Genomic DNA, 12,405 nt, shown 5'->3' on the forward strand with positions numbered 1-12,405 from the left:
GCTTGTGCCAGTTTGAAAGTATTGTGTGCCCTAGAAAGGCCACATTTTGATCCTGATGCAATCTTGTGGGAGCAGCAGTTCTTTTAATCTTGATTCAATATTGTAGGCTGGAAAATTTTTATTAGGTTATCTCCACAGAGATGTGACATGTCCAATTGTGAGTATGATCTTTTGATTAGATGGAGATGTGACTCCACCTATTCCAAGTGGGTCTTGATTAGTTTACTAGAATCTTTTAAAAGGGGAAACGTGGAGAAACCTCAGAAGTGACAGAGCCAACATAAACTTCAGAGCAGAGCTGACAGATGCCATCTTGTGGAGAACAGTCACAGATGCTCGGAGATGCTTGGAACCCAGCAGATACTGCCATGGGATGTTAAGCAAGCTAGAGCTTGGAGAGAGGCAAGAGAAGCCAAGGGATGAAAGCCAGCCCCAGAGAAGCAAAGTGAGGAACCCCCCCAGGAACAGAGGCTGAAAGCAGTGGAACTCAGGAGCAAGGGGCCAGCAAAGGACCACCATGCCTTCCCAGCTGGTAGAAGCATTCCAGATTCATTGGTCTTTCTTGAATTAAGGTATCTTTCCCTGGATGCCTTAGTTTGGACATTTTCATAGGCTTAGAATTGTAAACTTGTAATTTATTAAATTCCCTTTATAAAAGCAGTTCCATTTCTGGTATATGTAATCCAACAGCTTGTAAACTAATACAGAGCTATAAGTTTCCCTCTCAGCCCTGCCTTTGCTGCATCTCATAAGTTTTTGTTTGGGGGGTGCGTTGTCAGGGAAATGAACATTCCATAAGTTTTGATATGTTGTATTTTCTTTGGGGGGATGCATGGTCTGGGAATCGAACCCAGGTCTCCTGCATGGAAGGCAAGCATTCTACCACTGAACCACCTATGCACCCATGTTCTTGTTTTTATTTGTCTCAAAATATTTACTGATTTCTCTTGAAATTTCCTCTTTGACCCATTGATTGCTTATGAGGACGTTGTTTAACCTCCATATATTTATGAAATTTTTGGTTCTCCATTTGTTATTGATTTCCAGCTTCATTCCACTATGATCAGAGAAAGTGCTTTGTATAATTTCAGTCTTTTCAAATTTATTAAGACCTGTTTTATGCCCCGGGCACATTCTGGAGAATGATCCATGCTCATTTGAGTAGAATTTATATCCTGCTGCTTGGGGATACAAAGTTCTGTATATTTCTTTTAGGTCTAGTTCATTTATCATATAGTTCAAGTTCTCTATTTCCTTATTGTTCTTCCATCTAGATGTTCTATCTATTGATAAGAATAGTGTATTGGCATTTCCAAGTATTATTGTGGAGATGTCTAGTTCTCCCTTCAGTTTTACCAGTGTTTGTCTCATGTATTTTAGGGCACCCTGGTTACATATTTATGATGGTGGATTTCCCCTTTTGTTAATATATATTGATATATACAAAGAAATATCTCTTATAACAGCTTTTGACTTAAAGTCTATTTTGTCCAATATAAGTATCACTACTCCAGCTCTTTTTCTGGCTACTATTCACATGGATTATCTTTCTTCCATCCTGTTTGTGTCTTTGTGTTTAAGGTGAGTCTCTTGTAAACAACATATAGTTAGGCCATGCTTTTTTATCCATTCTGCCAGCCTGTGCCTTTTGATTGGGGAGTTTCACCCATTCTATTACACAACCTATATCTATAATCTACCAATTTGAAAAGACACCAACTTAGCATCAATATCATACATGTCCTCTGCTCACATATCCCTCAGTGATCCCTCTTTATGTTGTTTTTTCCCCACTTTACCTTTTTGTATTTTGCACATCCGATATCAGGAAATATGCTTTTTTCTTGTTCAATTGTATTCTGATTCTTATATGAATTAAAGAATAGAGTTGTATATTGAAGATACAATATTTTTAGGTTTTAGATTTATGCCTTTAGTTACCCTTACTGATAATCTTCATCTCTTCAAATTTCTCCAAGTCACTCTTTCCTTTTAGTAATTCTTGTAACGTAGGTGTCTTGTTGATGAACTCTCTCAGTTTCTGTTTATCTGTTAATATTTTAAATTCTTCATCATTTTTGAAGAAAAGCTTTGCCAGATAAAGAATTTAGGGTGGCAGTTTTTCTTTTTCAATACCTTAAATATGTCATACAAATAGCTTCTTACTTCCATGGTTTCTAATGAGAAATCAACGCTTAGTCTTGAGGATCCCTTGTATATGATGAATTGCTTTTCTCTTGCTCCTTTCAGAATTGTCCTTTTCTCTTTTGTATTTGGCATTCTAATTAGTTTATGTTTCAGAGTAGATATATTAGGATTTATCCTGCTTGAGTATATTTTGCTTCTTGGACACGTATATGTATGTCTTTCACAAGAATTGTGAAGTTTTGGGCCATTATTTCCTCAAATATTGTTTCTGCCCTGTTTCCCTTCTCCTCTTCTTCTAGGTGACCCATTATACATATCTTTGTGTGCTTCTTGCTGTCACTCAAATCCCTGAGATACTGCTCAATTTTTTCTTTTATTTTCTCTACCTGTTCTGACTGTACAATTTTAATTGCCCTGTCTTCTAGGTTGTTGATTCTTTTTTCTACCTGTTCAAACCTGCTGTTATATGCTTCCAACGTGCTTTTAATCTCTACTATTGTACCTTTCATCCCTATAATTTCTGTTATATTTCTTTTTATAATTTCAAATTATTCTTTATGCTCACGCATTGTCTTCTTAATATCCTTTATCTCTTTATGCTTATTTCCCTCATCCCCTTGGATTGATTTAGGAGATTTGTTTGAACATTTTTGATTCATTGTACAACTTCTGAAACTCCTCTGAGTGCAGTTGTTTCACCTCCAGGAGAAAGCTGTCCTTTTTTTGTCTTTTCTCCAGTAATCTTGATCTGTTCTGTCTTTTGTTGTTGTTGTTTGGTTTTTGATGTTTTGCTTTGTTTTGACTTTTTCTTTCTTTGTTGGATGCTTTGCAGATATCATGCAGGTCTAGAATTAAACTGTTAAATAATTATTTAAATAATGACCAGGCCTAACACTCTGGTCCAGAGCTCCAAGCCAGAAGCAGAAAGGAATGAGGGTGGTGGGGCTGGGGTTATTCTTCCAACATCAGCAAAATCCACAGTAAAAAGGATCCTAAGCTACTACATGGACCAGATCCAGAGCATGTGGGGTTTTGTCAGGCCAGCCAGGCCAAACACACTCAGCACTTCTGTCCATATGACAGGTTCCAGATTGGGCTTACCTGCTGTTTCCCAATCATCTTTCTCATTTCTTCCTTCTCCTGAATCTCAGGGTAGTACTTCATCATGTACTCCAAAGGTAAGAGATCCAAGTCCAGTTGCTCTTGTAAATGCTGATGGTACTCCCTACCTTGATATGAGAGTGTTTTTGGATATCCCGTCTGTGTGTAGTAGCTCTCCAGTTAACAGCTTCAAAAGAGTTTATTTTCCTGCTCCATCAAGCTCAAGAGGGGACCCATACATCAAGGGCAATATCAAATTCTAGATGGTTGTAAATGCAAGGCCCATCTTTTGTATACTTGAAGCTCATGTTTTGCACCATAATGACAGGTGTAGGGATCTTGCCACATGGTAGGAAATAAAATAACAGTGACTTGGCATTCAATGGCCCTCTCTGTCAGTTCTTGATGCCATCATTTTCTGTAGCATCTTCTTGCTCTGGGCCTGCCAGACCAACTTGGAACTGCCATGACCAGGCCTAACAATGTAGCTTTTCACATGAGCTATCTGACCTTGCTCCCCATTAAACCCCTTCATCTGCTTCTACTCCAGCCCCAGTCACATTTTCACATAATTATTAAGATAATTAATAATTATAATCATAATTATTAAGATAATACTTCAGTTTCTTGTTGTGCCTGTGAATGATATTCATACAGACACCATTCAGAAAATCCTGAGAATGGGAACCCAGGACCAAGGTGCACTTAAAAGTCCTGAGTTCTTCTTCCAATCACATGGAAGCGTCTAGATCCAAGTGGCTGGTGGGCTCATCCAGGAGAAGCATGAAGGGTTAGATAAAAAGTGTTCAGACAAGGGCAGTCCTCATGCTCCAGCCCCCGCTGAAGTCAGCTTCTCGCACAGCATAGCAGGTATGAAACCCAGTCCATGCAAGATCTGTGAGGCCTTCATTTCTGCCTTGTCATCATCCAGCACCTCTAGGAGCTCATAAAGCTCCATTAGTTTCTCACACTCCACATCCTCATGAACCAACCACTCAGCCTTCCTCTCCAGCACAGTCCTCTTTGTTTTTACTTCCATCACACACTACAAGGGTGCTTTATCACTAGCAGGCATCTCTCAAGTCATGTGGTCGATGTCGTACTTAGGAATAAGCACATCATATTTCCCAATAACAGAGCAGCATAAAATTTCCAACTCCATTTAAACCAATAAAGCATAGTGATGGCCTGAGTTTAATTCCAGTTTGGTGTCACTGAGCAGTCCTTAACCATGAAAAGTGAATGAGGGCATGCCACGTGGCTGAGCTTTTGCCTGTCATACTGGAGACACGGGTTTGATTCCCATTGCCTGCCCATGCAAATAAAAAAAAAGTGAGTGAGAATTTGATAATGTGAACATCAGTACTGTTGAGAAGAGAGGCTAGGATGCCAGTGGCAGCACAAATAGCAGCTTTCTCATAGTCTCTCGCTCCTCAGGCAGCAAATCCACTTCTGTGGTCTTTCTGCCATTGGCCTCCTCATTGTTCTCCTCTGCCATTTGTGGTTATGTGACACATCTTTGTTTTCTTCATCCCCTTTTCTGGGCCACTGTTGTTGTTTGTCAGCTTCCTTCTTTTGGGCTGCCTTCCTCTTGGCCAGGTAGGAGGTTTGAAAGGATGTATGTCCCCTAGAAAAGCCGTGTTTTAATCTAAATCCCATTTTGTAAAGGCAGAATAATCCCTATTCAATACTGTGTGTTTGAATCTATAATTAGATCGTCTCCCTGGAGATGTAACCCAGTCAAGAGTGGTTGTTAAACTGGATTGGGGAAATGTGTCTCCACCCATTTGGGTGGGTCTTGATTAGTTTCTGAAGTCCTATGAAAGAGGGAACATTTTGGAGAAAAAGCAATTCAGAGAGAGTAAGGCAGAATGACATAGCCACGAGAAGCAGAGTCACTAGCCAGCGACCTTTGTACATGAAAAAGGACAATGCCTCCCAAGAAGTTTCATGACACAGGAAGCCAGGAGATGAAGCTAGCAGATGATGCTGTGTTTGTCATGTGCCCTTCCAGATGAGAAAGAAACTCTGACTGTTTGCCATGTGCCTTTCCATTTGAGAGAGAAACCTTGAACTTCACTGCCCTCTTGAACCAAGGTTTCTTTCCCTGGATGCCTTTGATTGGACATTTCTATAGACTTGTTTTAACTGGGACATTTTTTCAGCCTTAGAACTGTAAACTAGCAACTTATTAAATTCCCCATTTTAAAAGCCATTCCATTTCTGGTAGCACAGCGTGGGCTACTGTTCTTTCAGGGGGCAGCACCTTGCCTTGTTCTCTTTATGTACAGACTTTTTTCCCTAGTTCCTATGATTTGTTTAAATTCTCCCCCTCAATCAATGACCAATTTTCCTTACTCTTTTCAATTCTGGGAACTGTCCTATCTTACAGCAGTTCAATTTAACACCACCACCATCCCTACTTTGGTTTTTCTGAGAGGATTTCCTACCTCCAGTTTCTTCCCTGTTAGGAAATCCAGCTTTGGGGATCCAGATGGGGTCAATTCAGAAAAGTGGATCACTTGAGAAAAGCCCATTTTTTTCTTTAGGTGGTCCAGTCAACTAAAACTGGATTGGTCACAACAGTTCTTACCAGCCTTTCTATGACGATGTTCTCCTCCCTCTACCCCCACTCCCTAGGCCCTTTTGTATGCAGCACTCCTCAGCTCCAGTGTGAACTTAGGTCCCAGTGCCCGGATATGCATGGGGTTCTGACTCACTGTTGTGACTCAGTCTACAGTCTCTATCCCAGGAAGAGGGACCTGGGGCCATGCTGCCTCTCCCCTCACCAGGACTGGTGAGGGGAGAGGAAACAAACTGACCAGCAGTGTGGGACAGACTTCTACCTGAGATTTTTTCTGTTTCTTTGATTCAGTGTTTGTGCAGTCCTTCTCCAGTCTCTATCTTCCTCCAGAGTGAGAGAAAGCAAGTGAAAGTTTGTCCTTTTATTCATTAAATTTCTAGGGAGGCTTTTTCAAGGCATATTTATATCACCAGTTGATTATGTCACTGCACGAGTGCATTCTAATAGTTGGTCAATACCAAAGTATTGATTATTTAGGGTTTTTCCCCTAAGTTTTAGCTGTTACAAGCAGAGTCATAATGAATATTTTTCTCTTTATCTGTATGTGGGTATATCTGTTTATTGTTTTCCTGATAGGCAAAGTCCCGAGAAGTTAAATTATACTTCCAATAGCTTGTCATCCCTTAAGGATTTTTAATACACATTGCTAAAACATACTTAAGGAGTAATGTTCATAAATGTGTTTTTAAATTCCTCTGTTTCCTGCTGATTTTCTGTCTACCTTGGCTGATCCAGAAGTTAAGCTTGTAGCCAACCCTTTAATAAACCCACATCCCAATCTCCCTGCTTTTCCCCACTGCCATGCATGCCACATCCCATCTAGTCTGGAGGCTCCGAGGCAAGCAGGAGTCAGTTCTTCAATGGCTATTTGGGTAGCTGGTTGCTTGATTCTATTTTCTTCTTCACTGTGCTCAGATGGCCTTTGTATATCCAAACTTCAGCCACCCTTCGTGCTGCCCAGCAGTGCTTGCATTTTGGTGTGGAGGCATTCTTGTTTGATATCTTTATTCTAACTGAATAAACACTTTAGCAGAGAGAGAAGGGCCACCGGTGTGCTCATTCTGACCCGTAAACCTGAAGACCCCTCCTTCTGCAGGACTCTGCGAAGACATCTACATACTTCTTCCCAACTCTCCCCACTGCACACTTTCTTCTGGGATGTGTGAGAGTCATGAGAAAAAGCACAATTAGGATAAAGTCCTGGCAGCCTGAAGGCAGTCCCTGTGGATATTTCATGATACTCCCTACCCTCCCCCAGCTCCAGCCCCTTCTACCCTTTGTCTGTCTCCCAGGGGAAAGGCCCTCTGCCTCTTCTACGACCTCCCCAACTTTTTCATGTCATAGTTATTTGGTTTTCAGTCCTGTTGTTATTGTGTCCTCAGGGCTGTGTCCAGCCCTGGCTCCCCTAGGAACTATCAAGAAAGTTTCATAATAGTAGCCCTAGCAGGTGAGCCAAGATCCACGGCACAGAATCCAGAACATGCACTGAGATGTTTCCTTCCACTACCATGTTTGGTGCCCAGCTGTAAAGTTAGCCAAGCATACATCACCTCCAGTGAATAGCCAGAAGATAGAGGCTGAAGGGCTTGGAGCAGGAGGGTACAGAGTCCTGACTAAACTCTCAGTTCTGAAGAACAGTCGAATCTCCAGCACTGCATCTTGGCCTGTGGTCCCTGACCTCTTTGGGGGTTGGGGCCAGTGATGTTACTGACCACGTATTCCAACACATTCTGGCCTCTGTTTCTGCATCACATTCGCCCATGTCACCCCCCTCTAGGCCACACTCAGCTCCTTAACACCCAGATTTGGGAAAGAAAGGAAGGGACCAGCTCGTTCCCAGGACCCAGGTACAGGTGGGCAGGGCAAGGCAGGAGAGGTCTTCCTACAAGAAGAGGCTGCTCAAAGTTTGTCCCACGGAACCTACAAAGTCTGCAGCCCCATTACCTGCACACACTGCTCAGGACATGGGGACACTGTAGTGTCCATGTCAGACTCAGACATCATGGAGAAGACACACTGAGAATGGATAACTGAGAAACACACTTGTGCCATCCACAGAGTAGGACTAACCCATTAGTGTGAGCACACTTGGTTGGAGATGCTGGCCTTGTGGGCTTTTCTATCTCACTCCCTCATGGAGAAGGCTTTGCTCACCTGTGGCCCAGGGTCGCATTTCCCTCCTGGTGGGGGGATCACACAGGAAACTTTCTAAGAGGAGCAGCCTGGGAAATACCAGTGGAGTGGAATGAATAGAATGGACCTCTTTGGAAAACAGATTTTGGAACTACAGTGGGTAAAGGGCCTCCTCTGAACTGCTTCTTCTGATTGGGCCACGTCCAGGCTAAGAGTCAAAGTGGGAGCAGACAGGAGAGGTGGTGGGAGGGTCTTATTCATTCAAGTCTGGGACAAGGCCAGGACAAGGCTGTGTGGGGGACCCTGAGTTCAGTGGTGACCACCCCAGGCTCCCCAGTGCTGTCCTGCTGTGGCTCCCTCCACCCAATGCCTTTCCCCTCCCTCCAGAAACCACTGCACACAAAGCTTCTTAGCATGCTGACATTTAATGATTTATCTATATGATCAAACTGGAGAAGTGAATAATTGTACAGAATCCAAAATGGCAGCTATGAGGCCCTAGAGAGTTAGAAATCAAAGAACGAAGCAGAACATGAAGCCGCTGGGCCTTTGAAGAGCCACTAGGAGAGAAGCGCTGGTTCCAAGGAAAGAACAATGCAGACCAGGCCTGCAGAGTGATCACTAGTCAAGCTTTCCCTGTGATGCAGGTGCTGTTCAGGAGGGTGAACACTGTTTTCCAGGGCTCGGTGCGGATGGTGAAAAAGCAGCCAATGGTCTGAGGAAGCAATTAAATAAATGAGTAAGTGACGGAAGAGGCTTGGAAAGTTGGTGGCATGGGCATAAACAAACAGCCATCCCTGTGTCTGCTAGGACATAGCCTGTTGTCAGGGCAGGCGGCTTGGGATACAGTTGCTGGGATCCCCCAGGCTGTCCCATGTAGTCTGATCCCAATGAGCTGCTAACTCACAGTGGGGCTAATCCCAGAGCCGGGGCGCAAATTGTACTTGCCCCAGAAGTTCCCAGTTCCTGCCCTGTCATCTCAGCAAGGCCAAAAGTAGGGAGATGGGACAGAGAGGCATGATACCCTCCCCAGAGGTAAAACCCTCGTCAGCTCCATCCCCAGTGGGCTGTGGATTAGTGCCAGGGAATACCCTGAGATCCCTCCTCTTAGGCTCCTTTTCCTGAAGGCAGGCATGGCAGTCAGGGAATGAAGAGCAGAGGGGAGACCTCCTCTACTTGGTGAGCCAGATGCCTAGGACACAAGGGAGCCAAGAGCAGTTTGAACCTCGGTGTGGCCAGGGATGTAGATAGCCTGAGAGGGGAGGGTAAGACAGAGTCAGGGAAGTTGGGACTGACCAGGAACCCACAAGTGAACACCCAGCCTTGTCTGCTCCACTTGGGAAGGCGCTCGCCAGTTTGCCTGTGCAGCACTGCAGCTGAGTAAAAATGATTGAAGGTCAGTTTAGAGTCTTACATGGTTCCCTGGGGGCTTCTGAAAGGCACAGTTGTCAATGTCCTCCTCAAATTTCTCACACCTCGTCCGGCTTAGCTCCAGCTCCATGGAGAACACCAATTCAGGATTCGCCTAAGGGACAAGTTGCACAAACACTCATCAACATGGAGACACCCCTGCTTGCCACGTCAGGTGACTGCTTATGTCAGTGTGTTTGGTACAAGGAGGGCCCAGCACTCCCGCCCCACGGGCCCAGCCTTCTGCTCCCCAGAGGTAAAGCACAGGCTGGAGCTGCCTCTAGTTTGGGAAGTCACAAAGGGGCAGGTGGGTTCAATGGAGGCTCTAGGGAAGACAGAGTCACTTTATGAACATATCATGAGACCCCTCTTCTCTTCACCCACGCTACAGTTCCCCCTTCCACACCAGCAAACTTCTGATGCTAGAGCTGCATTTCCAGAGAATGGCAGCAGCTACCTGTGCCTGCTTATCTGAGATGAGTCCAGCTCTGCCACAGATTGCTGGACTATGTGGTCCCCAAAAGAGAGGGTCTTAAATACAGCAGTGTTGTCAAAACTTCCACCTGGACCTACAGCAGAAAATACGTCACATGGAAGAATAAACACGTGCACGCACTAACACACACTTGGAACAACGGTTACAGGAAACCATTTTTCCCTATTACAAAATACATTCTGAAAATCTCTGTGCTTGTCCATTGTATCCCTTTTCTTTCTATTCCATGACCTCCCACCAATCCCACACATCTGTCCCTGATTCTGCAGCCACACAATGGGCTGCAGGCTGAGCTTGAAAACCACAGATCCATCTGATATGTCCAGAGTGGCTTCATTAGCCCTCCTGGCACACAGGCTTTGGCACAGAAGACTGGAAGGATTCCTTCTGGAAGACAGCTTTACAGTTAAGGCCTGAGGCCCAGATGAAGTTAGTGATGGAATTCTGTGGGGATCCCGTTAAGGACAAAGATCTGGGGAAGAGTACAAACTAGCACTCAGTCCCCTAAGAAGTAAACTGAAGATGGGGAGCACTGCAAGACTCAGCGCAAGTGGAAATCAGAGAATCCACCTCAAAGCTCACATAGAATCGTTGTCACTCCTTGAATCCTCAAGTGCTCTCCCTCTCTCCCGCCTTTAATCTCTCCTGTCCGCCTCTTTCTGTCCCTCCCTCCTTCTCTCTCTTTCTCTGTCCCTGTGTCCCTCCCTCCTTCCCTTTTACTCCCACTCCCCTTCTCTTCTCTCCCTCCCACCTTCTTTTTGTCTCTCTGTTCCCCTTTCTCCTTCTCTTCCTTATTCCTTCTCTCTCTCTCTTTCTAATTATCTCATTTTATTACATTTCCTTGCAATATCAATCCTTGTCTGTGGACATTTTCTCTCAAACTTTTTGCCTTACCGATATCTTCATTTACTTAATAGTCCATATTTTGAAGTCATTCTTCAGTTAAACAATCTCATAAAATTGACAAAGACTTAAAAATATTTTTAAGACTTAAAAACATTTAAAAATCTTCAAGAATAATCTTTTACAAAATTGAAATGAACTGACTTAAGTCGAAATTCCCTCGAGCATGGACTTCCGATGGTGAACCGGAATTCCTGGATGGGACCCCCCCGGCCCCACCGTGTCACAGCCGATCTGAGCAAGTAGCGAAGTTGTGACCCACCTCTTCCCTCCACTTGCTCAGGACTCGCTGCAGCTTGTAGGCGTAGGTGTCCCTGCTGTGGACGTTGAACATGTGCAAGGCATACTCCACTGTGGCTGGGAAATAACGTGCCACAATGTTCTGGTCTCCAAGCCAGGCCTGCGTCCCCAGGAGCTGGAGCCCCAGGAGGAGTGGGAGCACCCCCCTGGCCAGAGCCCTTGTCCGCTGCGTGCTGGGCATGGTGGGTTGTTGGCTGCTGTGGCCTTGGCTGCTCCAGCTCCCACAGGAGCCTCCCCAGGCACATGTCCAGTGCTTAACTCCTCCCTCCTGGCCATCCCCTCGGACATTACACCCTCGGCCTCCCCCAATGTGACTCCACCTCCTCTATGCCAAGTCATGTAAAGTTATCTTCTGTGCAGGAGTAAAGGGAAGAGCAGAAGTGAGAAGGGTGGTGTGCCTGGAGACCCTCTGTAGCCACACTGTGCCCCCAGTGCCCGAATGGACTCGGAGGCCTTTGATTTGTACCAGCTGTGCCCCAAGACTCAGACTTTGAGACAAGGATACAAGTGCTAGAGGGACTGGTGGGAGGTAACCACGGAAGTGCCAGCAGGGAGAGGGGCAACAAGGCTGGGAAGGGTCAGGGCCAAATGGCTGAGCTGCCAAGGGCGAACATGCAAGTCAAGTGGCTGGGAAATGGTCCAACCACCTCCCCATACAGTTCTCCTCGGGGGTGTAGACTGCTCCCCAGGTTTTCATTCATTCCTCAGTTCTGCAGGCTGGCTGCAATGGCAGAGCATCCTCATGCCAGAAGAGACCCCAGAAAAGACAAGTAGTAACTAGCAGCCGAGTCAGCCCTTTGGGGATTGTGGCAACATTACCTGCACCTTCTGCAGATGCAAGAGGAATGGCTGTAGGACCCCACACGGCAAGAGGAAGTCAAGGACCCAAGCTCAGAGTGGCAGAGACGACACTACATGCTCAGCGGCTCATTTGGTTTCTTCCAGCACATGGGAACATCAAGTGCAGCCTGTGATAGAGCTGGGACAATGGAGTGAGGGAGGCCATCATGTTGTCATCATCCAGGCCTGTGAAACACCCAGGAGTCCTGCATGTCCTCTCTTCCCAGGCCTGCGGGACACAGGGAGGGTCCAGGTGGGGACTCTGAGCCCATGGAGGTGAGGAAAAGGGCCCAGGTCTCTGAGTGGCTCCTGCAGCAAGGTTCCTTTATCCTCTGGCTGGCCCTCTTTGTCCTGGGCTGTAAGTGAAAACTGACATTTCATGGTGTGAGGCCACCGAGACCTGGGGGACTTCCAGTAGTTGGATGATCCCCTTGGATTCACCTGACTTCCTCTGGGAACCACAGGGTGCCTGCCTTAGGATCGCTGAGTG

The 12,405-nt window shown here is 45.4% G+C and overlaps 1 protein-coding gene, 1 non-coding gene and 1 pseudogene across 2 annotated transcripts; all 3 read right to left on the reverse strand.

Annotated features, from left to right (window-relative positions):
• Positions 1-829: 829 nt before the first annotated feature.
• TRNAG-UCC (transfer RNA glycine (anticodon UCC)) lies at positions 830-900 on the reverse strand. The gene has a single exon. It is a non-coding gene; the product is annotated as a tRNA-Gly (tRNA).
• A 2,199-nt stretch (positions 901-3,099) lies between these two features.
• LOC143680534 (ATP-binding cassette sub-family F member 2 pseudogene) lies at positions 3,100-4,908 on the reverse strand (annotated as a pseudogene).
• Positions 4,909-8,372: 3,464 nt separating this feature from the next.
• On the reverse strand, positions 8,373-11,319 carry CST9L (cystatin 9 like). The gene is made up of 3 exons (XM_077160704.1): positions 11,038-11,319; positions 9,381-9,491; positions 8,373-8,681 (listed from the first exon to the last, which is right to left on the reverse strand). The coding sequence occupies exons 1-3, from the start codon at positions 11,254-11,256 to the stop codon at positions 8,592-8,594; spliced, it is 420 nt and encodes a 139-aa protein (XP_077016819.1). The 5' UTR covers positions 11,257-11,319; the 3' UTR covers positions 8,373-8,591.
• Between the last annotated feature and the right edge of the window lie 1,086 nt (positions 11,320-12,405).

This window comes from Tamandua tetradactyla, chromosome 1 (genome assembly GCF_023851605.1).
Source record: "Tamandua tetradactyla isolate mTamTet1 chromosome 1, mTamTet1.pri, whole genome shotgun sequence".
In the NCBI taxonomy this organism is placed as follows: domain Eukaryota; kingdom Metazoa; phylum Chordata; class Mammalia; order Pilosa; family Myrmecophagidae; genus Tamandua; species Tamandua tetradactyla.